This window comes from Lactuca serriola, chromosome 4 (genome assembly GCF_051521515.1).
Source record: "Lactuca serriola cultivar US96UC23 chromosome 4, Lser_US96UC23_V15, whole genome shotgun sequence".
Lineage (NCBI taxonomy): Eukaryota > Viridiplantae > Streptophyta > Magnoliopsida > Asterales > Asteraceae > Lactuca > Lactuca serriola.
This window is the reverse complement of record NC_136411.1, coordinates 229,454,725-229,478,450: the sequence shown is the minus strand read 5'-3', so window position 1 is coordinate 229,478,450 and position 23,726 is coordinate 229,454,725. Positions and strand designations below refer to the sequence as shown.

At 36.8% G+C, this 23,726-nt stretch overlaps 1 protein-coding gene across 1 annotated transcript; it reads right to left on the bottom strand.

Moving 5' to 3' along the window:
- Positions 1 to 15,458: 15,458 nt before the first annotated feature.
- On the bottom strand, positions 15,459 to 17,273 carry LOC145096810 (allene oxide synthase CYP74A2-like). The gene has a single exon (XM_079034167.1). It carries the CDS (start codon positions 17,252 to 17,254, stop codon positions 15,725 to 15,727), a length of 1,530 nt encoding a protein of 509 aa, XP_078890293.1. The 5' UTR covers positions 17,255 to 17,273; the 3' UTR covers positions 15,459 to 15,724.
- Positions 17,274 to 23,726: the final 6,453 nt, after the last annotated feature.

Below are 23,726 nucleotides of genomic sequence, written 5' to 3'. Positions count from 1 at the left end.
CCCTAAAACCAAATTTGATCAAAAGTTAATCCTGAGTACCGAACCTAATTAAAATCACCGGTACCGGGAATGGTACCAGTTTTCGGTACTAGTACCGGTACCGGCAGTACCGAATCCCGAATTTTGTGTATTTAGAGTACCAATTACCGTCCCATATTTTTAAATTTGGTACGGTTCGGTACCGGTTCGGGTACCAATTTCGGTACGGTACCTGTACGGGATCGGGATTTGGGAAAAACTGCTCAACCCTAGGAGAAACTGACCAAAACATACATTAGAGAGATTGTACGACTGCATGGTGTGTCCATATCGATTATCTCTGATAGAGATAGTAGATTCACCTCAAGATTCTGGAAATCACTGCAAAAATCCTTGGGGACGAGGCTAGGCATGAGTACATCCTACCACCCACAAAATGATGGACAGAGTGAGAGAACTATACAAACATTACAAGACATGTTGAGAGCTTGTGTGATCGACTATGTTAAAGTGTCGGATATCCATTTGCCATTGGTCTAGTTTTCATACAACAACAGCTACCATACCAGTATCAAAGTTGCTCCATTCGAAGCCCTCTATGACCGTATGTGTAGATCCCTTCTATGATGGGCTGAGGTGGGTGACACGCAACTAGCTAAAGGACAAGTTCCTGCCAGCACTCTCACTGGTTCGGAAATCATCAGAGAGATGACTAAAAAGAGTGTTCAGATTTGTGAACGATTGAAAGCCTCTAGAGACAGACATAAAAGCTACATAGACAAAAGACGAAAACCCTTGGAATTTCAGGTTGGTGACCTCATTCTATTGAAGGTCTTACCCTGGAAGGGCATGATATGCTTCGGAAAGCGTGGCAAACTAAATCCAATGTATATTGGGCCTTTTGAGATTCTCGCAAGAATCGGCCCAGTAGCTTACAAACTCCGACTACCCCAAGAACTTAGCAACGTACACCCTAGCTTCCATGTATCCAACCTAAAGAAGTGTCTATTTGATGAGACTCTTGTTATCCCACTCGATGAAATCGAGATCAATGAGAGCCTTAACTTCGTGGAAGAACCAGTAGAAATCATGGATAAGGCAATCAAGCAAACTAAACAAAGTCGTATACCCATAGTGAAGGTTTGCTGGAATGCCAAGCGGGGACCTGAATTCACTTGGGAGCAGGAAAATCAAATGAAACAGAAATACCTACATCTTTTCCCTTAGTCCATGGGTATCACTTTAGATTTAATTTTAGGACGAAATTCCCTCTAACGGGGGGATGATGTGACAACCCGTTATTTTCGATCTTGTAAAAGTCAAACTTCTTGTTTTGATCTATCTAATTAAGGTTAGAATAATAACCTATATGTGTTTAAAACCCCCTTTTATTAGAAGTGTTGCTTAAATTAGAAGTGAAGTACATGAATCTGAGAAGTCTCGCTAGAACCGAAAACCCTCGCAAGGGATGCAAACGAACTTCGTACCGCAAACGTCCGAAGCCGCAAACCTCGATCTTATCCTCTCGGTATTCAAACCAACGAACATATCCCATCATGATTCCGGCCCTATTCATATGGGGTGACTGAAATCACTTCCTCATTTCTACACTTCTAACTGAAAACACAAAATTTTCTCCCAAGTTCTTCAACCAAAAACCCCTATTCTCTCTCAACTATCATCCGAAAATCCTTTGAATCTCCTTCAGATCTTGATTAGAACATCGAGTGTTCTTCATTTCTTCTAGCTATCACCTTCCTTTTTGGTGATCATCAACCGATAACCCTTGAATCTCCTTGGTTTCACCAAGATCTTCATGTGGCCGAAAACCCACAGGCTAGTCGAAAACGCATAGCAGCCTTCCGAAATCCCTTCTAACACTCTTATTTATAAGTGAAACTTACAAATTGGTCAAATTCCTTATCATACTTATGTTTATATTCACTAATTGTATACATATATATTACGTGAAATGCTTTTAGGACTCGTTTTTGCCTCGGGATCTAACTTGTGGAAAAACATCCTATATCGAACCTTCAATCGAATCACTCACATAAGGTGAGTTCATACCCCTAAAATTTACCCTTTTCAAATGTCTTTTAGGGGGGGGGGGGAATACAAGTAAAACACAATAGAATTGTGTTAACACTTACATGTGAAAACAATCAAACAAAGGAATTCTTATGCTTATAAAAATTGTTAAAATCATTTTCAAACTCTTTTAAACTATTTTAAATTTGTGTTTATATAAAAATCATATTCGTTTGTATATTTATGTATAATCATGCTTTAACGGACTTAGGACTATTGCTAAATACTGTAACTCATATTCCTTGTTTGGTTGTGGGCTTAGGGTAGGATCACTAGTCCAACTGTAAGCTAAATCATAATTATACATGCTAAATATATACATGAATAATAAATCTCATTTTCATGAACATACTTAACTCAATTGCATATGATGGGGAAATGAGTCTTTTCTCCAAATCATTTACAGTTCAAACAAACATACTAGTAAACTATAATAGGTATAGTTTAGAGAATTAATTCATACTATTTTCTAGATCAGAAAAACATTACATGAATCAATACATACATACTATTACTTTTCATTACAAAGTATACTATTCATTTACAAGAACAAGAAGCAACTTACATACTATACGAGAGCAAGTTAACTAGAATGTGAAATACTATTTCATGGTACTTAGCAATATTCTTGCTAAGTCATGTTTTATAACCAGAGTCTCCTGGAGGGAGAGCGTGAGTTTGTGTATAGATCTATACGGGATTGACAATCCCGCACCTTGGTTGTTAGCTACAGTTGAGACCTCCAGGTCTACGGGTGACAAATTTCATATATTTTTCGACGCCTGAAGAACGTCGTGTTTTATACTAGTAAATCAAGTATGGTTATAACCTTAATCACATTAAAACCTTAACTAACCAATTCGGTTACAAGGCATATATTTCTTCAGTAGTGTTATTTTAAACAATACTATTGTAAATCTTCATTTTCCATTACATGCATACAATGATGTTCACACATGAACAATACATACTATTTTTCTAGTAAAGATAGTTTACAAATATGGAAAACATACATTTTGCATTATTTCAAGTACAAACATACATTTTACGCTATTACAAGAGAACAAAACATACAAACAGTTGGGTCTTGGGTAAAAGACTACTTTTCATTTTAAGCATAAAATATAAGATTTTCTGGGAAATATACTATCATTTTCATGAAACAAATACAAACATTTGATACTAAATACTTATGAACTCACCAACTTAAATGTTGATACTCTCTTTCAAAATAACTTGTATTCTCAGGGAACCAGTAGACAGGTACACTAGCACAGGTTTTGAGAAGACAGAGCATGTTAAAGACTTGTCTTTTATTTTGCTATACATTTTGGTGTCATACAACTATACAAAGAACACACATGTATTAACTATATTATTAACGCAATGGATGTTGTTGTTTTACTATTGTGCATTGTTATGATACTGCACATGACTTCCTCCACCCCCGAATGTTTCCGCCATCTTGGTTTGGGGGTGTGACACATAACTCACTTACAAGGGGGTTCAGCGAAGAACCGGGCTCAGCGCAGGTAGAAATTCTGCAGCCAAAAGCTCTTCTCCTCCGAGCCTTCTAGCACTCCGGGACTCGCTTCTAGAACTTAATAAGTACTAGGGAAAATTTTAGAAGGGTTGGGGTGTTTGGGAGAGAAGGTTTGAGAAAGTTGTGAGAAAATGAGGTGATTTGTGCCTCTATTTATAGGTTGGGGCCTGGGCGTACGCGAGGAGTAATAACCTTGTTGGGCGTATTGTATGTTACGCATGGCGTATGTGGCTACGTGTCAGCATCAAGTGGCAAGGCATGAGGAGGAAGCTATGGTCCAAATCTTGCCACGTGTCAGCTTCAGAGCTTAACCCAAAAATTAATTATCTTCTAAATTCCATAACTTTCACATACGAGCTCCGTTTTTTTCGTTCTTTATATCCACGCGTAGGTAGCGACGTGATCTACAACTTTTGTTTAGACTCCACCGAGTATTTTTTGTCATTTGTTTTATGTTTCAGTGTTTTTCATCTTTTAATTAATTGGGTGAGACTAAATTTTGAGGAATTAGTCCCGTTACACTTTGTTAACTGTTCGACTTGTCTCATTCCTATCTATACCAAACACTTACTGAAACAACTTTGTTCCATTATATTCGGTTATGTTCCACCTACCAAACATAACCTATATAACCCCGCTTCTTTTTTTTCAAATGAAGAACATTCTGAATCATTGAAAAAGAATATATGGTTAGCCATTCACGGGATACATCTAGGATTACGCTCCGATGCTCAAATAAATGTTAATGTATTTGGTGAGAAGAATGTGAGAGCAAATCAACAAGTTTCAATCCATTGTGCTATCTCGTTAGGTGATTTTAGCACATAGTCACAAGATTCGCCAAAGTAGTCACGATCCATGTTCCGAATGACCCGATCCCAAATGCGGTACGATTCCGTACAGATCGCCGACAGAAATGCCCTGGGGTATGTCTTGCTTGCAATCCCACCAATTTTCTAAATCGATACCTAAAACGTGAAATTGGCGAATCGGATTGCATAGAAACACCATTGGGATCGACAATTTTGGTTCTGGAACGCCGATTTGTGAAATTGGCGGGAAATTGATTTCATCTGGGGAAAAGTCATCGATGCTTAATTTCTTTGTTCAAGTCGTTGATTCCATGTTAGATTTTTAGACTTCGATATCTGATTCATTTTATCACTTTTAGTAGTAATATAATAGCTATGCCACTTATCTAAATATATCACTTCATCATGATTCCACTTCTGTTCTACGTTCTTATATTTTAAGCCCTCATATCATCTCCTATATTTTGTTTCTTTATTGTTTTTCATCTTTGGAAATGGTTTTTAGTAAGTCTTTTAAGTGTAACTTAGAATTTCTATTTTTAGGTATAAAATTGTTTATAAGTAAACTTGAATTTCAGTTTTTAAGTTAACTATTGCTAGAATTATGTTTTGAATATGTCTACACCGTATCAGATTCTATGGTACACCATACCGGGCTGTACCTAAATAAACCTACTCCCACCGTATTCGATACGACCTAAATGGAGAACTGCATTCCCGATCCTCGTTCCCGTACCGGAGCGTACCGCAAACTATGTGACTATGGTTTAGCAAGATCATATATTGGCTATAGCAAGGTCCCTTAGTTGTAGCTGCATGGTAGAATGTTGAGGGTCATTTCACAGCTAAGCCATGTAGTGTAAGGTCAAGGTGGGAAATTCTGTTGGTCATTTTAGTGTCACCATGTCATTTTAAGTAACTGGAACTAACATGTGAGCTAAGGGGCTTCATAATTTGTACTCTAATGTATGTACGGGGTTGTGCGGAGTGCACGCATGTATAGGATCGAATTAAAAGCCAGTTCGACGACTAGTCAGGCACCCGGGGTTTCCAAAGTGGCAGCGCTCCTAGCGGGGTCCAAGGGGTAGAGCCCCTGGCTGGGGTCGAGGGGGAGCGCCCCAAAACCTCACCGAATTTTACATATGGGAACATAGTGGAAAATTCAATTTCTTGAGGGTGATTATGGTAAAACTAACAAAACTCGTTAGTTTTGGTAACCCTAAATCCTCATTAAATCCGGATTATCTTGACTTGCTTCCAAAGCAACTAATGATGGCCCAAACCTAATGAAACTCTAATCTCGTTTAATATATAAACAAATCTTCCTCTTCAGATGAGGGTTACGATCTTAAGCTCTCGTTTTATTACACTTTCATAGAATCCTTTAGCATATTCGCTTACGATTTATGTGCCTAGAATCGTAAGTGTCCACTTGGATTATCCTAGGTTGAATTTCTTGTAACCCAGGCATAGGGTAGAAATATCAGTTCGAAAAGTGATATCACGATCCAAGTTGGTATCCAGATCTCCACCATAAAACCGAATTTTCCCAACATTGAAACTGATATCTTCTGTTTCTGGAGATGGGTGACTCAATCCGCGAGATGACCACTAAGTTTGCCAAGCTGGAGAAGTTTGAAGGCATTGACTTCAGGCGTTGGAAGAAAAAGATGCACTTCATGCTGACCACTTTGAAAGCAGCTTACGTGCTGACTACTCCAAAACCAGCAAAGCCTGCTGAAGGTGTTGCTGAGACGGCTGAAGAGACAAGAAGGAGACAGAAGTGGGACAATGATGACTACATCTGCAAAGGTCACATTCTGAACAGTATGTCTGATACTTTATTTGATATCCATAGTGAAGCCTTGTGTGCTAACGAGTTGTGGGATACCCTTGAACTGAAATACGTTACTGAGGATGCTTCTAGAAGAAGTTTCTGGTCAGTGACTTTAATAATTATAAGATGGAAGATTCAAGGTCTATCACTGAACAATACAATGAACTCATTGGCATATACGGTTAGTTTAAACTGCACCGTATGAATATGGATGAATCCATTGTTGTGTCCACTATCATTGACAATCTACCTTCATCCTGGAAAGACTTCAAACATAACTTGAAACATAAAAAGGAGGAACTGCCATTGGTTCAACTTGCTAGTCACATTCGTATTGAAGAATCTCTTCGTGCGAAGGAAAGTGACAAATCTGATAAACCCAAAGGAAAAGTTGAACCTAGACAGCCCTCGACTCATATGGTTGAAAACGAACCAAGGAACCACAACCACAAAGGACATGGAAAACGTAAGCAGGAACATGTCCCAAGCAACTCCAACAAAAAGAGAAAGGATCTAGTTTGTTGGAGGTGCAATAAAGTTGGGCATTGCAAGCGTGATTGTCGTGTGAATTTGGGCAACAATCATGTTGGAAACAGTGGAGCCAATGGGAAAGTGAACGGGTCTTCGTCCCAAGTTAAAGGAGGTCAGTTTTTGACTAACTTTGATAATTCTAATCAGAATTATGTTTATTATGTTTCATTTATCCCTGAATCATTCTATGTGTAGGATGATGATGTTGCTTGGTGGATCGACTCCGGAGCAACGAACCATGTATGCAAGGATAAACGGATGTTTGAAACATTAACTCCGCTTGAAGATGGGTCGGTGCTGAAAATGGGAGATGCTTCTTTTATTCCTCTTTGTGGTTTAGGTGCCGTGTGTCTTGAATTTACTTCTAGAAAGACATTTAAGTTATTTGATGTTTTCTTTGTTCCCAAGATTCGCAAGAATCTTGTTAGCTCTAGTTGTTTGAATTCAGCTGGTTTTAAACAAGTTATTGAGTCAGATAAGTTTGTTTTGTCTAAGGGTGGAATGTTTATTGGGTTTGGATATTTAAATAATAGAATGTTTCGTTTAAAACTTGTTGACAAGTTATTATCTGTTCAAAATTCTGCATTTGTATCTTCTGCTTCTAATGTTGATAAATCTATGCTTTGGCGTGTAAGATTAGGTCATGTCAACTTTAGAAGGATGCATGAGATGTCAAAAGATGGATTAATTCCAGCCTTTGATATGACATTTGATAAATGTAAAACATGCATGCTTACAAAAGTGACAAAACAACCCTTTCCTAGTGTCACTAGAAATTCAGCTGTTTTGGAACTTGTACACAGTGATCTGTGTGATTTTCATTCCACTCCTTCTTTGGGAAATAAAAAGTATGTAGTCACCTTAATTGATGACTGCACTTGGTTTTGCTATGTGTATTTGTTATATTCCAAGGATGAAGCCTTAGATAAATTCTAAATATACAAAACCGAGGTGGAATTGCAATTGGACATTTCGGTTAAATATCTCAGGACTGATAGGGGAGGTGAATATATGGATCCCATATACTTCCAATAAGTGGGTATCATTCATGAGACCACGACACCTTACACGCCCCAACAAAATGGTATTGTTGAACGCAAAAATTGAGTTTTAAAGGAAATGGTAAACTCAATGTTATCATACTCGGGATTGAGTGAAGGATTCTAGGGAGAGGCCATGTTAACGAACTGTTATTTGTTAAATAGGGTTCCAAATAAAAAGAACAAAACAATCACATACAAACTTTGGTTCAAGAAAAGGCCGAATTTGAGTTATTTTCGGGTTTATGGATGTCGGGCAGTTGTAAAACTTACCGAGCCCAAAAAGAAAATTTTGGGAGAACGTGGAATTGATTGCATATTCATTGGATACACTGAACATTCCAAGGCATATATGTTTATGCAATAGAACCTAATGATTCAGTTTCAATTAACACTGTTATCGAATCGCGGGATGCAATTTTTTATGAGATGAGGTTTTCATCGATTCAAATGCCTAAGGATCTGACTTTTGGTTCTAATAAAGAGCAAAATTCTGGAAGTCAAGATGGTGGTATCGTGCAAGAACCACAAGATATTCGTAGAAGCAAAAGAGGCCAAATTGCGAAAAATTTCGGATCCGACTTCCAATTGTACTTGGTGGAAGGTTCAAGGGATGAAATTAATCTTGAATACTTCTATAGTATTGAAGATGATCCTAAGACTTATCAAGAGGCCATGGAGTCTCGTGATAGTGCCTTTTTGAAGGAAGGAATTGATGATGAAATGTCATCAATTCTTGAGAACAACACATGGGTGTTGTTGGATTTGCCTCTAGGTTCTAAACCTCTTGGTTGCAAATGGATTTTCGAAAAGAAAATGAATGTTAATGGGACTATTGAAAAATTCAAAGCCTGGTTAGTCATTTAAGGTTTTAGACAAAAACCCGGTATTGACTATTTTGATACGTATGCTCCAGTTGCAGGTATTTCTACTATTAGATTGTTGGTTGCCTTGGCAAGTATCCACAATCTGGTTATTCACCAAATAGATGTGAAAACAGCCTTTTTAAATGGTGATCTTGACGAGGAAGTTTACATGAAACGACTAGAAGGTTTCATTATGCCTGGTAAAAAGCATATGGTTAGTAAACTTGTCAAATCTTTGTATGGGCTGAAGCAAGCGCCTAAACAATGGCATCAAAAATTTGATGAGGTGATTTTTCTTTTGGTTTCAAGACAAACCAATGTGACAAATGTGTTTATAGTAGATTTGATGATACTACTAGAGCTGGAGTGATCATTTGCTCCTATGTAGATGACATGTTGATTTTTGGTACTGACCAAAATCAAGTGGATGAAACAAAGAAATTGTTATCATCCAAGTTTTCCATGAAAGATTTAGGAGAGGCTGATGTAATTCTTGGAATAAGAATTAAGAAAATGAAAAAAGGATTGGTAATGACTCAAAGTCATTATACTGAGAAAGTTCTCAATTGGTTTAATTTCACCGATTGTTCTCCTGTGAGTACTCCTATGGACCCAAGTGTGAAATTAATGCGAAATAATGGCATTCCCATTTCACAATTGGAATACTATAAGGCTATTGGTAGCTTGATGTATGCCATGACAACTACCAGACCTGATATTGCTTTTGTTGTGGGTAAGTTGAGCAGGTACACTAACAATCCTAGTGCTCAACATTGGCAAGCAGTGAATACAGTGTTTCAGTATCTCAAGGGAACCATGAATTATGGTTTGAGTTACTTAGGGAGTCCTTCGGTTTTAGAAGGTCATTCAGATGCAAGTTGGATAACCAACATGGAGGATCATTCCTCAACTTCTGGTTAGGTTTTCTTGCTTGGGGGAGGTGCCATTTCGTGGGCTTACAAGAAGCAATCTTGCATTACAAACTCGACAATGGAATATGAGTTTGTTGCATTAGCAGTTGGTGGTAAAGAAGCAGAGTGGCTAAGGAATTTAGTCTATGAGATTCCTTTGTGGTCTAAATCGATAGCACCTATTTATATCTTTTGTGATAGTGTTGCCGCTTTGGCTAAGGCATATAGCTAGGTTTATAATGGAAAGTCTAGAAACCTAGGTGTTAGTCATAGTATGATTAGAGAATTAATCATGAATGGTGTGATCTCAGTTGAGTTTGTGAAATCGCAACAAAATTTGGCAGATCACTTGACTAAAGGTCTGACAAGAGACTTAGTGCACAAGTATGTAATCGGGATGGGATTAAAGTCCATTTAATTCTATAATGATGAGACACCCAATTCCCTCCTAATATAATGTTAGGATTTGAATTCAATGTGGAAAGCTCATACTTATAGATTGGAACACATGAAGTATTCATCCCAGGTATGTGTTCAGTTCTGCAAGCTAGCCAGGTTGAAGTTTAACTTCTTAATAATACCTTTGATAAATGTATGTGCAAATACATGGAAAGGAGTTACGTACGTGATTGTGAAGTGTAGCCGCATTTTAAGAGGTTGTGGACTTGACCTTGATACGATCATGAGAGGATTGGGACACACGGCTTTATAATAGTGTCAAGTTGTATTATGCCAGAAATTCAATAAACTAGCATGCATTTTACTTTATGGTATTCAAATGGGTAAATGGGTTTAATTCTTAGAACACCCTGATTCTCGAGTATTTGCAAACGTATGATACTAAGTGGAAATTCAATCGTTTCGATATTTTCATTATGTACTAGTTTGGTTTGTTTGATAAGGTTATGTTTGTTAAAGGGTTACACTAAAATGGGGGAGGATTGTTGGTGATTTTAGTGTCACCATGTCATTTTAAGTAACTAGAACTAACATGTGAGCTAAGGGGCTTCATAATTTGTACACTAATATATGTACGGGGTTGTGCGGAGTGCACACATGTATAAGATCGAATTAGAAGTCGATTCGACGACTAGTCGGGGGTCCGGGGTTTCCAAAGGGGCAGCGCCCCTTTGGTGGGGTCTAGGGGCAGAGCCCCTGGCTAGGGGTCGAGGGTAGCGCCCCAAAACCTCACCGAATTTTACATATGAGAACATAGTGGAAAATTTAATTTCTTGAGGGTGATTATGCTAAAACTAACGAAACTCGTTAGTTTTGGTAACCCTAAATCCTCATTAAATCCGGATTATCTTGAGTTGCTTCCAAAGCAACTAATGACGGTCCAACCCTAATGAAACTCTAATCTCGTTTAATATATAAACAACTCTTCCTCTTCAGAAGAGGGTTACGATCTTAAGCTCTCGTTTTATCACATTTTCACAGAATCCTCTAGCATATTGGCTTATGATTTCTGTGCCTAGAATCGTAAATATCCACTTGGATTATCCTAGGCTGAATTTCTTGTAACCCTGACATAGGGTAGAAATATCAGTTCGGAAATTGATATCACGATCCAAGTTGGTATCCAGATCTCCACCATAAACCCTAATTTTCCCTACAAATTCCAAAGTAGAGTATTGAAATCCGGCAAATTATTTAGATTATGTGGGTGGGGGCTACTACTAATATATCTCTTTGTGAATTGTGATGTATTTGAGTCCATATATGAACTTGCTCCCATTTCTTTTCAAATGATTAACATTTTGAATCAACAAAAAGTCATCATAGGTGGTTTATCTATAATAAATAGTACGACTCTAGAAATCCCTAACTCATACATAGAAGAAGTTAAAGGCAAGGACGAAATTTCTAGGGTTGCAAGTTATGTTATCTTGACTTTACTCAACCATATGAGAAATGTTTTAATAGTTCTTCTTGAAAGTTGTTGACTTTTTATATAGATCATATTAATTTAGAAACGAAAGGTTTAAGGTCGTTTTTATTAAATTTAATGATTATACACTTAATATGGAGAACTATGATTGTTTATCTTTATTTAATCTGAAAAGATATAATGGCTTAAACCAAGAAAATTAAGGTTAATATAGTAAGACTTCCATCCTTTACCTATTTGTTTTCCTTTTCTTTTTCCTTGCCACTTAGATGACTAATGAAAGTTGTTTGTTGAAATATAATAATCTAGTTAATTTATTTAGTTCTGACAAAAAAATAACTGTAAATATAAACAATATTTAAATATTAAGCCCTTTCATTCATAAAATACTTAGAAAAACACGACCTGTTAGTTTTGTTTGTAGTTTCCAAGATAACATTACATTTTAAGGTTTTTTTTTATAGAACTAAAATATAAAAATTGTAAAACACCAATTATAAATACTCTACTATTGTCAACATAATTAACTTCATATATTATTATTTTTTCAGCAAGTTTCCGTGTTTATATTGTATTTACGTAAGCCAGGATCATCAGATAAAAAACAACGTTGATACTTGATAATGTGGTCGCGAGTCCGTACTCCGGCCAACTTCATATCCTATAGACTGAAAACATGGCCAGGGTTCAGGAAAGGGTCCTCCTACTCCTATTTACACTAAGATGTTTGTTTTTTTCGAAGTGAAACTGTCTGAAGTCTGCGGACCATTTCTGCAGACCTCTGCAGCAGAAGAGGTGGACCAAAGTGCTGCAGACTGTAATGAAAAGCATGTTTGTTTTTTTAACGTCTGCAGGCTGCTGTAGATATTAAAAATTTTAAAATAAAGTAATTTAATAAACCGAAAATAGTTTTTAATAACAAAAATTTAATAATTGTAGTCTTAAATATTGAAATAAAATTCAAACAACAAAATTAATCTTACAATAACATTTTTAAATAAAATTCACACAACCAAACTTAAATAATTTTCATTCCATATTTTGCATCAATTTTTCGGCAATTTCATCCCATAACTGGGTCATATATTCACGGTATGCTGTAATACCATGTATTGGAATCTCATATTCATCATTATCAACGACTGCATTGTTATGTGTTTATATATATATATATATATATATATATATATATATATATATATATATATATATATATACCTTTTTAAAGTCCTCATACTTCTCATTTGTTAAGTTAAAAGTATTTGTTTGTGGATTGTAAAAGTTTCCAGTTTTGTTTTTTTAAGTATAACCATCCTGTGTATTTCACTTTAAGGTTATCATAGGTGTTTTTTAATTGTCGTTGATTCAAATCCACGCCAAACTTTTCCTTAATGGTTGTTCCTAACTTGTGTCATGATTGTTTGTGCAAACTCAAACCTTTTCTACCCACGGTTTGCACTTATTCAATACAAGTTTGCAATAAACATTTTGTTTGCTCATTAGTCCTTGTATGTTTATCTCCTATTGTTAATAACAAAAAAATATAGAATACATACTTTAGGTACAAAAATTAATCATATTTCAACATAATCAACAAATAATTTTAGCATATTCAACAACAATACATCATGAATGAACAAAAAACGATATAAGCAAAGATTATACAACACGATCAACAAATAAGTTTAACGATTTAAGCACAAACTTGCATATAAACATAAACTTGATCTCCATTCAAGAAATACAAGTAATAACAATTCAGTAATTAAGTTTATGATTTCACCATATAAACTTGCATATAAGTTTATGATTTCAGCATATAAGTATATGATTTCAGCAAGGATTATGGATTTACCGAACATTCATAACAATTCAGCACAAAAATTCATAAACCTAAATATAATTTTGAGCAAGTTTATATGCTGAATTTAAACATCTAATTTATTATCTCTAATTTTTCTTTATAGTTTATATCTTGCTTTTACTTTATACAAATATTGAATATGCTTTCAATTTCAAGATCAGGTAAAGTAGTAAACTGTTTTCTAGACGCTAGGCTAGGCTTTATAATTTGCAACCGGTTTACATATAAAATAATCAGACTATCATATTTATAGAATGAGTTTTTTCTTTTTGGTTAAGTTCCTGATCCACCTGCATAATCATATGGAGATTTAAGAATTGTTGAAAAAAAAGTTTGTATTTTATTTGTTGATCACCGATTCACTGGTGTCCTCTAAGAAATCAGTAGCGGTACTCAATTGCATAAGAAATTAGAAAAAAAATTTACCTGATGTTGAAGACGATGGCAGCAATGATCGCACATGATGTTGAAGATGATGGCAACAACAACGACGACCGCGCGAGGGAGGGTGAACCGCTGCCGGCGACCGGCGACGGAGGGGCAGCGGCGGCTGGAGTCGGTCTTCAGATCGATGAGAAGGGTGCCGAGAAGAAGAAGAACGAACGAACGAAGAAGGTGTGGAGCGGCGTTTTTTAGTTTAGGGCGTAGGGTGTTTTTTTTTATTTAGATGAGGTTAGAAGTGGTTAGAAGAGCCAAGCCCAATGTTGTATGGGGAAGAGGACGGGAAGAGGTTTTTGAGCCCGAAGTCTGCAAAAAAAAACAAACTGTTGTGAACTTAAAAGTGTTGTGCGTGTGTTGCGCCACCCAACACTAAGAGGTTATAAAATCTTTTTTTAAAAAAACAAACACAGCCTTAATAAATCGCGGATCAAAATAAAATGATATAATAAAATTGTGGAGCCCACAAAGAATTTATCATTTTATGACCTTGGTGAAATTTCTTGATATGACATAATGGTTGGTTTTCAAATTTATTAATATTAAGTTTTGTCTTTTAATTTAATTAAATGTTTCAAAAGAATACCTAACTTTTATAATTTATATTTTAAACTCTTATATATTTATTGATTTTTTTAAAAAAAATAACGAATAAAAAATAAACATTTGACTTTATTAACTATACTATTAAAAATATATAGTAATTGTGTCAAAACTGATACTAATGTTGTATATTGCTCGTGTTTGTTTTATATCTAATAAATTGACAAAATAATTTTGTTGAAGTAAAAAAGATCTTGTCACTACGTCTAAAATAATATACAACATAAAAATGAAACGAAATTAGAGTTTATGTTGTGTCCTGTCAAATATAAAAAACATGAAGTTATGCTCGGTTCAAACTTTGACACGAAATTGACATATTATTAACATGTGTTTTTCGTGTTTAATTTGTAACATTAATTATGACTTAACTAATATAAGTATTTATTTTATTTTACATTTTTTGTGTTTGTCGTGTTAATGGTTTTTATCGTATTTTAATCTCATCATTTTCGTGTTAGTAAAACAAAATATGAAATCATGATGTGTTGTGTCATGTGCATGTTATATACAAAATATTGTATCTGTCAACTTAAAACACAACACAACTACCTGGTTATAAAAAATGGTCATATCATGTTTAAGGGTTGTCATATTTAATAATGGCTTGGTTGTAACAATTTTATTTTACGATTTGAATATATAAAATTGACAATATAGGTTATTCTATGTCATAAGGATTCAATTTGAACACAAAATGAAAGTTTAATGGTCGATGGTATAAAAAAAGATTAAATGTGAATAAAAGTGGTCGTTGGTTACATTTTAAGTCATTTTTCAATCTCATGTGTCATGTAGATACTATGTATATGATACATATATGACAATTAGACGTTAAGCTCCTATAATCGATCGTAAATATATAACTTGAACATAAAATAAGAATTTCATTATTAACGGTGTACAAAAGAAAATTTGACCAAATATAAATAAAAGTATCAATTGGTTACCTTCATAAATCATCCTATCCCCTATAATTTTATGTTAATAACATTTAAATAATAGGTGTGTGGAGTAGATTTTTAAAAAGTAAAAGATAAATTCCTGAAATACATACTCAAATAGAATGATAGAATGGTGACAAATAAACATTCAAATTATGTAAGCCTCTTGAATTCTAAAAATAAGATTTGACTAAATAAGCACAATCAATCACATCATCATCGTGCATTTGGATTTTTTTCGTGTATATATAACTACCCGATCATATAGTTCATACTACTTTTATTTGTTTGTAATTATTCTTTTCTTCTAAACAAAGAAATTTTTTTTATTCTTATTTCCAAATTTACCCTCACCCTAGGTTTCAAATTACTCTTCAGGTACTAGCTCTCTTCACCGACGTCAAAGTGATACTCGAACCCAAAGCAGATGCACCGACATCGATGGTGAAAGAGTCGTATCGCCGGAAAAGTTCAACCACGAACAGCCTCGTTATCAGCACAACAAAGTCTTTTCCGGCACATTGCTTATTTCCGACCGTTGTACTCTCCGTCTCCGGTCCATTAGACCACCACACGTACTTCAGCAGATTTTCTCCATCTCCGACGAACCGATCGGCGACAAATTCCTCCGGCCGTTCAAATATTATCGGATCCTTAGTCGCAAAAGGTTGGAACCCGAATAACATCTCACCTTCTTTCACATTGAAAACAGCATCATGTGACTCAATAGTAAAGTCACGTTTAGCTTTGCCATATTGGAGAGGCACTGGTGGATCAATCCGAAGACACTCGTACACGACAGACTTCATCAATGGCATCTGATCCATCGCTGCCATTGTCACCTTACCTTCGCCGTAGGTTTTTATAGCACCCCTGATCTCTTCCGCCAACTGGGTATGCAAATTTTCACCGGCAAGCCCGATCCATTTGAGTGTATCGGGGAATAGGATCTTGACACCACCGAAAGTATTGAAGCACACAGCGAACAAGATATTGTGTAATGCTTCTTCTTTTGGAATCTCTGATTTTATAGCTTCTTCGATAACAGTAGTGGCAACTGACTCGAAGTAATCGTAAAGTTTCTTGTAACTACTCTTTACCAGGAATGACGGTAGCCGGAAAGTATGGAGGAGAGGTTCCTCCAAGAACCATGGAAGTCCGGCGGTGAGGATCGGGCTGAGATTGAATAACACCCACTTGGTGATCAGCTTTGGACCATCTTTTCCGATATTTGTTTCTTCCGGGTTGGAGTTGAAGTAAGCCCGGCATAGGAACCGGAAAGCTGCTACCTCACCGGCGTTGTTGAATGGAGCTTTACCGTTTTTGGCTAAGTCTGTTTCGAGACTCACGAAGAGCTCGTTGTAAGTGGTTTCGAATTGAGAAATTACTCTGCTGCTTGAAGATTTGAGCATGAAGAACAGGAGGTTCTTAAGCTGAGCATGTCTAGGCTCGGAAGGGTCGAGGTATGAGAGTATACGGTAGCCGCCGGTGAGTTTGGTGGAAGGCATGTAAGTTCCGGTGAACAGGTCTTTCTTTTCGACTTTGGAGACATCAAAGAGAATAGGAAAGCTTTTGGCGTCGAGGAGGACGATGACTTTTGAGTTGCTGCTGATGAAAGGGCCAGGTGGCATGTTTGCACGGAACACCGTGGAGTTGAATTTCTTGATGCGGGACCTGAAGAACTCGTCTCGGCCGCCGGTGCCATAGAAAAACTCGAGTCGATCTTTGATTGGCCCGAAAAATGGAATTCCATAGGAACCTGGGATGTCACGGAGAGGACGATCAGTAGAGGTGTTGACCTCGCTAAGAGTTGGGGAAGTGATGGATTGCTTTTCGGAGGGGGCCGTACCACGGCGGGCAGCGGTGGTGAGTGCGGCCGGGGAATTAAGTGATAAAGAATCCATTTTTGAGTGTTTGCATGTGTGAGGACATACGACCATCTTATATATAGAAAAAGACGAATAAAAATTTGTTATATGGATATTGGAAATCAAATAAAGTATGGGAAAATGACTTAAATCATTCAAAAAAACCACAATCATGTTTTGGTTGTTCAGAATAACATAACGAACTTAACCTTTGTCTAAAAAGTCCAACAAAGTTTCAAACCGTACAAAAAATCCCAATTTTGTTTTGTTTTAGTTCGTTAGGTTTTTTTTTTAAACAGTCAAAACATGATTGAAGTTTTTTAAACGTTTTGGAAACTTCGTTGGCCTAACATGTCACTTTTCCGATACGGTAATAAGCCACGTCATCTGTTTCTCTTATTTGACTTTCAGGAAAGTGTAACTTCGTTGGGCTTTTTAGAAAAAAATGTTAAGTTTGTTGGGTTTTTTTGAACAGACAAAACATGATTGGGGTTTTTTGACCGGTTTGAAAACTTGGTTGGGCTTTTAAGTCATTTTCCCAATAAAGTATCAATATTTCGACGAATTTACGATTTAATCCCAATTTTGTTTATAAAAAAGAACAGAATATCGGCTAAAACTTCGGAATAACCCTTCGTGGCCGGTTTCACAGATTTAGCAAGTATTCCGTGTTTTTTCATTAATTGATCAAAATTTTGGGGCTTTTTCATTAGTTGATCAATTACCCTTAAACTTATTATGAATTTCACTCATCCGCGTCTCAAACTACTACTCCTTTCTGTTTTTCATTTTTTCTTATCCACTTCTCCAAGTTGTACTCTTTCAATTTATTTAGTGTTTTAATCTAGTAGAAAACGACATACTTTTAAGGTCTATACTCTAAACCAATCAACCTGACATGAAAATAAATTGATTGACTTGAAAATAAACGAGTTGAATCATGCACTTCAACACGCTCATGTTAAACTTGTACCTCAATTTGCCAAGGACGGTAGCAATATGTTGGTAGCAGCTAGTCTTGCCTTGGATTGACCACAAAACACATATTTGTGAGAACTTTGATATCTCGTTTCACACACGCACACACATGTTCCAAATCAGAAACTTTTATGTGTGTGTGCACATAAAAAGAAAAAGACATAGATCTATCTGAGAAGTGTGTGTATGTATCCCTTATCGCATCATTCCCAATTTTGCAATAGATAGAAAGAAACAGAGGGAGAAAGATCGCAGATGGATTAAGGTTTAAAACAACCAATAGAATGAAGAAGAAAATGAGTATTAATGAGAAAGGTTATCCCATAGATTTAAGTATACATGATTAGTGTTATTATGTGCGTTTTGTGGTTATCTCAATACTTAAACCAATGTTTAAATCAAAAGAAAATATACAATATTTTTGTATGAATTTCATCTTGCAATCATGGAGCACTCTACCTATGGTAAAGCTTTTCAGAAAAATTTATGAAGTTTGTTAGTTTTTTGGATTGTATAGATAATTTTTTTTATAAATTTAATGACTTTAAAACTGAATATATAACGTTGTATAAAAAGAAATGAAAAAAAATACACTCATTTAAAAAACAAACCATTTTTGATATATTGATAAAACAGTTATTCCGAAGTTTTAGCTGAATTAACGAAAAAATCCCAATATTTTGACGAATTAACGAAAAAAGTCGGAATACTGTCTAAATCTGAGAAACCAGCCACAGAGGGTTATTCTGAAGTTTTAGCTGGTATCCTGTCATTTTTTGTAAACAAAATTTAATTTGGGACTAAACCATAAACTGGTCTAACATATTAGGACTTTATTGGAGATTTTCCTATTGTTATTTGTATTTGTATTTATATTTTTTTGGCATATACCTTCCATTATTTATTTATTTATTCATTGGAATTGTTTTTTAAGCTATCGGGTATGAGCAAGAAAGAATAACATCGTTAGAAAGACATTTCAGCATAAATATTCTTCTTCTTTCGTCACATTTTTTTAGGGTGGTGTTCCAAGCCTTCAATGCAGTTGTGATGCCAAGAAAGAAGAAACAATGAGGAAAAAAATGGGAGTTTCCCTTTATTGTCGTTACCATGCCTTATTCCTTAACGGGAATCGGGGGTGGTGTTTCGGACGTTATACTGACGTTGTGGAGTGTAGGGTCGAAAGTAGATAGTGAGAGTCGAAAGCTATATCATTCGTTATGTGTCTGCAGGAGTCGAAAGCTGAGTACTTTCCATATGTTATCTATTTACAATGCATTATAGTTTCGATACGTCATGTATAGTCCGTGTATTTTTTGTATGGCTGTTGTACCCTATAAATATGGTAAGTAATTAGGTCAGAGTAGAGGTTCGAATATTCTCATATCACATTTTGTAATCTCGTTCTTGTACTCTTTAGAGGTGAAATTAAGCCAAACTAATTTTATTTAGATTTGTGTGTCTTGTGTTGTTTTTTTCTTAATCAATTGATTTATTCATCATTTTTAACACACTTCAATTGGTATCAAAGCAGGATTCATATCATCGATTGAAGTTTTCTCGTATTCTTCATCTTTTTGAATTCTTCTTTCCGGTTCAAAATATTCCCAGATTGAAACATGAAATTGGTGTCAATCGATTGAGTAGTATTGATTATGCATTTTGTGTGTTAGATCAATTTTCGCTGATTGATTTCTCTCTTTGATTTCTATTTGATTAAAACATTTCTTTCTTCAAAAATCGTACATCAATGGTGAACTTCAACTTGAATATGATGAGAAATTTCTCTCATTTGATTGGATCTGCAACAAGAATTCTGATGTTGATTCTGAAATACTACGAACAGTAGGATGATAGAATGGAGGATTACTTGAATGTTATTGATAAAGATCTGAGGAAGTCGATCAGTAAAAGTCCATTTCTTCCGGAGATGTTAATTGCTATTGGAACTGTTGCTACTGCTGAAGACATGATTACTCAAGGAAACAAGATGAAAGCAAATGACAAGAAGTGTTTGCGTGAATTACGTGGAGCTCTTCCACCAGTGATTTACAACTATGTTTGTGGATGTTCGACTGCAAAGCAAATTTAGGACACTCTGAAAGAGAAGTATAAAGGTAACGAGAAGACGAAGAAGAGTTCAGTCACTCCATGCTTGTTGGAGTTCGGTGAGTTCAAACAGAAGGAAAGTGAATCAATCGAATCATATTATGATTGATTGAATGAGTTAATCTTCAGATGTTCTTGTTATGGAGTTACTTGTTCGAAACTAGAATTCAATGTGACCTTTCTTATGGGATTAAGAAAGGAATAGAAATATAAGTTTGATGATTAAAACATAGGAGAACTTTGATGGTTACTCACTATCAAATCTTTACAACATCTTGAAAGCTCATGAAAATGAGGTTAAAGATATTTTTGACAAAAACAAATCAAGTTTCGGTGGACCATTGACATTGGTGTCAAAAGTCTCTACAAAGAAATTTGAATCTGATGAAGAAGCTAAAGATGGCTAAAAATGATTCTTGTTCAATTCTGATGACAAAGCCATTGCATACAGTTTCGACAAAAAAGTCAAGAAGTTTTTCAACCAGCCATTCAATGCAAAGTTCAAAAACAGTTATTAGAGTAAGGGAGTGTCGACGTTTGGGAAAGGAGTGAAGGAAGTAGTGAAAGTTGAAAAGAAGGAAGTAGATAGTTTGAATGAGAAGAAGAAGAAAGAAATAAAGTTGAAAGGTGATTCAGGTTATAATTGTAACGATTGTAATGGATACAATCACTTAGCAAAAGACAGTATGTTGAGGAAGAAGGAAAAAGTGAAATCTTACTATATGAAGAAGCTTGAAGAAATCTGTTCTCGAACGAAGATGTAACGTCCCAAAAATCACGAATGAAAATTTTCTTTAAACATTACTAAAACCATATTTATAAAATCCATGTCATAATTCATAACATAAATTCAGAGTATTAATTCAAAACATATTCTCATTATCAGAGTAAAACATCCCAGGCAGTCTAATTAATGGTGTGTGCTATGCGATCACCCCGAGCTCTTCCCTCCGCTACCGAAAGTACCTGAAATGAAAATTGAAAACCGTAGAAGCTTAGTGAGCTCCCCAACCTACCACATACCCTGCAAAAACACATATAGCACATACTGGGCCACGCACGCTATTTCAGGCCTCGCCCCCTACCTCGGGCCTTGCCCGCTACAGCGGCCCCACCGCTCCAGGCCCCGCCTGGCTTCGAGCCCCGCTCAGATACATATCTATTTCTTTTAGGCCCCGCCTGTCTCTGGGCCCCGCCCGCTAACCACATAATACAAAAAAGCATATAACACATAAATGAACATACCCTACTGTATTCCTGTCCTAAGGCCTTGCCTGTCTTCGACCTCGCCCCTATCCTGTTACTAGTGAGTCATGGAACCTCGTCCACGCTCCTACTGTAAGTGAGATACGGGACCCCCAGCCCACACTCACTCCATACCTGTCTCGGTCCTCGCCCCTACTCTGCTACTAATGAGATATGGAACACCGTCCATACTCTGCTATTGGTGAGATACGGTACCTCGCCCACACTCACCTCCGTACCAGGCATATACATGCATCACACAGACAACAAGTATACTCTATCATGCAAACCACTCCTTGGGCACCCGCCCGACATTGGACCTTGGTCCTAAATAGCATAATAACAAACAGTGCCTAGGGCTAACCCCCGGGTCTTCCCACTCATAACTATATGGGTCGGCATTGTGGCCGTAGACCCATTCACACAAAGGGAAACTCACCTGCACTGCTAAACTTTGCTGGTAACCCTCTGGCTGCTGACCGACAATTCTATGAACTGTTGCTCCACTAGCTCCCCGAGCTACCAATATATATATATATATATATATATATATATATATATCACTTAGATCCAAACTGAACTCTAGAAGCCAACTAAGTCCACTCTTGACAAAGTCAAAGTCCTGGTCAAAGTCAACCTTCCTGACTGACTCTACTCGCTGAGTCAACCCATTGACTCGTCGAGTCCTTATACTCAGAAACTCTCACTATACACCTCAACTCGCCGAGTCAACCCGTCGACTCGTCGAGTTCAACGATCTCTGAGTCCCATCCTGTCCAACTCACTGAGTCACCACTCAACTCACCGATCTAAGTCTTAACCAGAAAAGGTTGAGGTTCTGAGATCCAACTCATCGATTCCAAGAACAGGCACGCCGAGTTCACGACAATCTTCAATAGACTCGCCGAGTTGTTCTTCAACTCGTTGAGTTCCTGCCTATCTTAATACAACTCGTCGAGTCCATGAACCGACTCGCCGAGTAGCTTCAGTTCTTAATTCATACAGTGGCTTTTCGATCCATACAGGGGCTCCAAGCTATAGATCCACTCTTCTAAGGCCCATCCTTCACGTAAAGTTGCAAACTTTACGTGAAACCAAGGAGCTATAGGCTTAAAACTCTCTAGGGCTAGGGTTTGAGATAAGCATGCTTCACCAACACACCAAAGACTGATACTTTATGGGTTTTTGGGCAAAGACAACTCTAGATCCGAAGTTCTCTTTGCTCACAAAGGCACAATACATGAATTGGCCTTGGAAATGACCCAAAATGATAAAATCTAACTAGGAAAGGGAATCTAAATGAATAACAGCCAAGGTATGAGCTCCATACCTTCCAATGATCTGAAATAGCACACCAACTCAGAGCCCACTGCCACTTCTTGAATCACCCAAGGTTCCTTTCTTCCTTTTTGCTTCTAAGCACCCAAATGGCAAAGAAAGCTTGAGAGTACTACAATGGAGGCTTAGGGTTTCGAAGAAAGGTAAAGGGAGTGATGAAGGTTGCGGTGAAGGCCTGAAATGATGCTTAAATAGGGCACCAAGCTCGGAAATCAGGGTTTCCCAACCCGGACCTGATTCGCCGAGTCAGTCCCTCCGACTCGCCAAGTCGGTCACTTAAATCCCGACACTGAACCAGCTCCAACTCGTCGAGTTCACCTATGGACTCAACGAGTTGACCCCTTTGACTTAGGGTTTTCCTTTCCTTTCTTGGTCTTTCTGATTCTGAGTGTTACAACTCTCCCCCACTTAAACTAAACGTCGTCCTCGAAGTTTCTCTATGGCCAAACGCCCTGCAATCTGCTTTCAACACTCTGCTTCAAAAGCCTAGCACCTGCTGACCACTTCCATTGGCCTCCCGCCCGGTCATTCAGAATGACACTTGATCTTGCAAATAACAATCCTATGAATACAACTCTTTCAACCGACGATCCTTCCAGTACTCCCCGAGTACTTATGCTGGACATCCTAGGGGTTCACCTCCTTTTCCTTGCGCATTTACTAGCCTTCCCAAAGAAACGTTCCATAACCAACTACTTCCCTTGTCACTGTGAAGGACCTATCCTTCACCGAATCCATTACTCCCGCTATTTCTAATGCGGGTCATTACTGCCAGTACTCACTGGATACTTCTTACTACTATATCTTAGTGCTGAGCACCCATCACATCGAATGGTTC